General features: G+C 40.2%; 1 protein-coding gene across 1 annotated transcript; it reads left to right on the top strand.

Moving 5' to 3' along the window:
* Nucleotides 1-258: 258 nt before the first annotated feature.
* LOC131154721 (receptor-like serine/threonine-protein kinase SD1-8) lies at nt 259-3,818 on the top strand. The gene is made up of 7 exons (XM_058107532.1): nt 259-1,630; nt 1,731-1,847; nt 1,992-2,206; nt 2,424-2,634; nt 2,832-3,066; nt 3,219-3,366; nt 3,460-3,818. Exons 1-7 carry the CDS (start codon nt 307-309, stop codon nt 3,718-3,720), a joined length of 2,511 nt encoding a protein of 836 aa, XP_057963515.1. The 5' UTR covers nt 259-306; the 3' UTR covers nt 3,721-3,818.
* Nucleotides 3,819-4,091: the final 273 nt, after the last annotated feature.

Here is a 4,091-nt window from a genome sequence, read left to right on the forward strand (position 1 = left end):
AAAATCATCCCAAATATCAAAACCAATACTAAAAGAATAATCTAAACATGCCTGTAATTAAAAAATTTGTGTGAATTGTGTGAATTTCCATGCCAAAAATTTGAAGGAATTGTAAAAACATTGTATCAATGTATAATTACAGTCAAAAAATAATCAGGGATGAGTGTAATTTACACTTAAAATTATAATATTACAAAAAGGTGGACCCAAAAAGCCACGAAGTTCAATGGTAAAGCTGCAGCTTCATCTTTACCATATAGATTGACCTTGGATCGTTATAATTAAACCATTTCAGATTTCTCCAAAATGCACATGATTTACTTCAGTCGTGTTCCTGTGAGCATGCTTGCTCATCTTCTCTTCGCGTTAGTTCTATCATATTTTCAGCTTTATCTCAGCAAAGCCACCACAGATACCATCTTCCAGGGACAATCTATAAATGTCTCTGAGACCATTGTGTCCACTGGGAATGAATTTGAACTGGGATTCTTCCGTCCTGGAAACTCAACTAGCTACTACTTGGGAATATGGTTCAAGAAAGTTTCTGAACAAACTGTTGTTTGGGTGGCCAACAGAGATTCGCCCCTCAGTTCCTCTCCAGTCCTCACCGTCGGCAAGGACGGAAACCTCGCGATTCTTGATGGAAGAATCAGTACTTATGCAGTGTCGAACGTGTCGATGGTCGGTGTCACCAGCGCAGCGCTGCTGGACTCTGGAAATTTTGTTCTGAGGGATGTGAATTCTGGTGCCATATTATGGCAAGGCTTTGACTATCCTTCACACACTCTCTTGCCAGGAATGAAGATTGGGTTTGATCAAAGGAGTGGAAAAACCTGGTCACTGGCTTCTTGGAAGAGCTCAGAAGATCCTCGTGCCGGTGCTTTCTCGCTGCAGCTCGATCCTGAAGGACGAAGGGGGCAGCTTTTAATCATGCAGGGGGCTAAAAGGTATTGGGCAAGTGGAACTTGGAATGGGCATAGTTTTATCCTGGCTCTTGACGAGACATTGGACAGCATAAACCATTTCAGTTATGTTTCCAATCAGAATGAGACTTATTTCTTGTATTCCAGCTCTAGTGCTGTTAGTGTCACTTCCAGGATTGTGCTTGATATATCTGGGCAGATCAAGCTAATGATGTGGTCCGAAGAAGCCAAACACTGGAATTTGAATTGGTCCCAACCGCGGCAACCTTGTGAGGTTTATGCTTATTGCGGGGCTTTTGGAAGCTGCGATAAGAACGCAGTTCGATTTTGCGATTGCATGCCGGGTTTTGCTCCCCTTAGTACCAAAAATTGGGAACTTGGTGATACGTCTGGTGGTTGTGCGAGGGGAGCCCCTTTGGGCTGCCAAAGAGGTACTACAAATGCTTCCAGTGAAAGAGATGGGTTTGTTCTGATTTCCCAAGTGGTATTGCCCTTGAATTCTCTATATTTGGAAGTTGGAAGTGCAGTGGACTGTGAACTAGCATGCTTGAACAACTGCTCTTGCTCTGGTTATGCTCATGATTACAGTAATGGATGCTTAATTTGGGTGGGAGACCTCTTTAATCTGCAAAGGGTCTCAGTCAATGCCGATCCTGCCGGAAAAGAATTTCATCTCAAACTTGCTGCTCTTGAAGGTGATTCTAAAGGTAAGAAAAACGAAATGACCTCAAATTATGGGAGCTTTGTATTGTTTTTTGGATACACAAAGTGGCATGCTCTAGCGAAGTTTTTTGTTTCATTCTACAGGTTTTGGTAGCAAGAGGTGGATATGGAAAATTATAAATCCAATTATATTTCTGACAACGCTTGCTTTGATCTTTTTCATTTTCTTTATCATGTGGAGGAGAAAGTTCCATAGAAGAGGTCAGAATCTCTAGGGAGCACTCTGTTTTTTCGAATGTGTTTACTCTGAAATATATTTGCTTCTAGCAGAACTACAGAACTCAAAATTGAACCATCTTTGCATTTCTAGTCCTGATTCTCTGTCATGGATGCATGCCTTTGCAGGTGGCCAAGCAGGGGAGGATTTGTTATTGTTCGACTATGACACCAGCAGCCTATGGTCAACCGGCAACGAACTCGGTGAATCAAGTGGGCTAGGGAGCGGTGGGAGGAAGGATGTTAAGCTACCATTATTCAGTTTTGCAAGTGTATCTGCAGCCACTGATAATTTCTCTGCTGTGGGCAAGCTTGGAGAGGGTGGCTTTGGACCTGTTTACAAGGTAATATTCAATTTCTCTAACCACAATGGCTCGAGAGAAGATAAGGATTGTTATATCTCTCCTCTTTTTTGGGTCAGGAAGAAATGTTATGATTTTTTTTTTCTTTCAAATGGATCGAGCTAGGAAATGAAACCAAGGTGTAGGAATTGAGACAGTATCCTCGATGTACATATATGAAGTTTTCTCTACGAACCAAACTGAAACTGTCATAGCACAGGGATTGTTGCAAAAGGGGCAAGAGGTGGCGGTGAAAAGGCTCTCGAAAGGATCCTGCCAAGGATGGGAGGAGCTGAAAAATGAGGCTGTACTCATAGCAAAACTTCAGCACAAAAATCTTGTTAGACTACTCGGCTGTTGCATCGAGCAGGATGAAAAGATGCTGATCTATGAGTACTTGCCCAACAAAAGCTTGGATTTCTTCCTTTTTGGTATGTGATTTCTTCAACTTCAAAAACAACATACATCCAAATTTTTCCTGTTAACAGTATATTCACTGAATCATCTTCATAATTTTAGTTATCAGTTGCAAACTAAGTTGGTGCCATTTGCAACATAGTTTGCCGATTGCTAAGAACAGCGTATGAATATTTCATTTTCTGTTGACTTGATTTATATCTGAAAGCAGATAGATCAAAGCGCGGGATGCTAGATTGGAGCACGCGCAAACGAATTATTGAAGGGATTGCTCAAGGGCTTCTCTATCTCCATGAATATTCAAGGTTTCGAATAATCCACAGAGATCTGAAAGCCAGCAACATTTTGCTGGACAAAGACATGAATCCCAAAATATCAGATTTTGGAATGGCAAGGATTTTTGGAGCGAATGAGTCACAGGCAACAAATCGGATAGTTGGGACCTAGTGAGTAACCAAAAAACACAGTAAACCCAAAACCCAACTGGTACAATAGTTCTTGCACACAACCAGCTTAATCTGTAGCAGGTTCAATTCATAATTAATGAATTTTAACCGTGTGAGTCATAAAATAACTTGTTCAACTGATGAATTCCCAGCGGCTACATGTCTCCTGAGTATGCAATGGACGGCCTTTTCTCAATTAAGTCCGATGTTTTTAGCTTCGGAGTGTTGCTGTTGGAGATTCTGAGCGGGAAGAAGAACACTGGTTTATATTATAGCCGATCACTCAATCTTCTCATATATGTGAGTATGAACACTTATTCTATCAGTGCATCAACTATGAGCTAAGGAAATTCAAATATCAAACACTGGCCTGAATTTTTGTGTCTGCTGCAGGCACGGGATTTGTGGGAAATGGGCAAGGAGGTGGAGCTGATAGATCCAATACTAATAGGGGACAGAACTTCAACCCATGAGCAGCTGAGGTACATTAAGGTTGCACTTCTATGTGTCCAGGAAAGTACAGCAGACAGACCCACCATGTCTGATGTTGTCTCAATGCTTAGTAATGGAACTCAAGTTCTTCCTTCACCCATTCTACCTTCTTCTTCAATTGTTAGAAATGCATGTGTGACAGTTTCAGCTACACATGGTTGAATAGTTTAAACCTCCATGTTCAAACTCTCTCTGCATCATATTTAAAATGTTTTGAGGCCAATATAGTTCATTTGCTCAGATGGTTGCATTGGTGAATATATTCTAAGCCTAGCTAGCTCCTTCATTTTTCTAGAAATACTTTTACTCCATGTTTGGGAATTTGGACCTTTTAAGTTTAACTTTGTATGAACTTAGATAAGATAAAATATAAATTTTATACTAAAATGTGTCCAACTTCACAGAATTTAAATCGGAGACTTGAATTTGGTCCATTTTCAAAACAACTATTTATGTTTGATTAAGATAGTAAAAGAGCTCTATAAGAAAATTTGAAAAAAGACAAGATAATTATAGGATTCAAATGATTTACT

The sequence above is a fragment of the Malania oleifera genome, chromosome 1 (genome assembly GCF_029873635.1).
Source record: "Malania oleifera isolate guangnan ecotype guangnan chromosome 1, ASM2987363v1, whole genome shotgun sequence".
Classification (NCBI taxonomy): Eukaryota; Viridiplantae; Streptophyta; class Magnoliopsida; order Santalales; family Ximeniaceae; genus Malania; species Malania oleifera.

Coding starts and splice junctions, on each gene's coding strand:
- LOC131154721 (XM_058107532.1), top strand. CDS start 307: ATGCACATGATTTACTTCAGTCGTGTTCCTGTGAGCATGCTTGCTCAT. Junction 1,631..1,730: donor TCTTGAAGGTGATTCTAAAG/GTAAGAAAAACG, acceptor TTCATTCTACAG/GTTTTGGTAGCAAGAGGTGG. Junction 2,635..2,831: donor CTTGGATTTCTTCCTTTTTG/GTATGTGATTTC, acceptor ATCTGAAAGCAG/ATAGATCAAAGCGCGGGATG.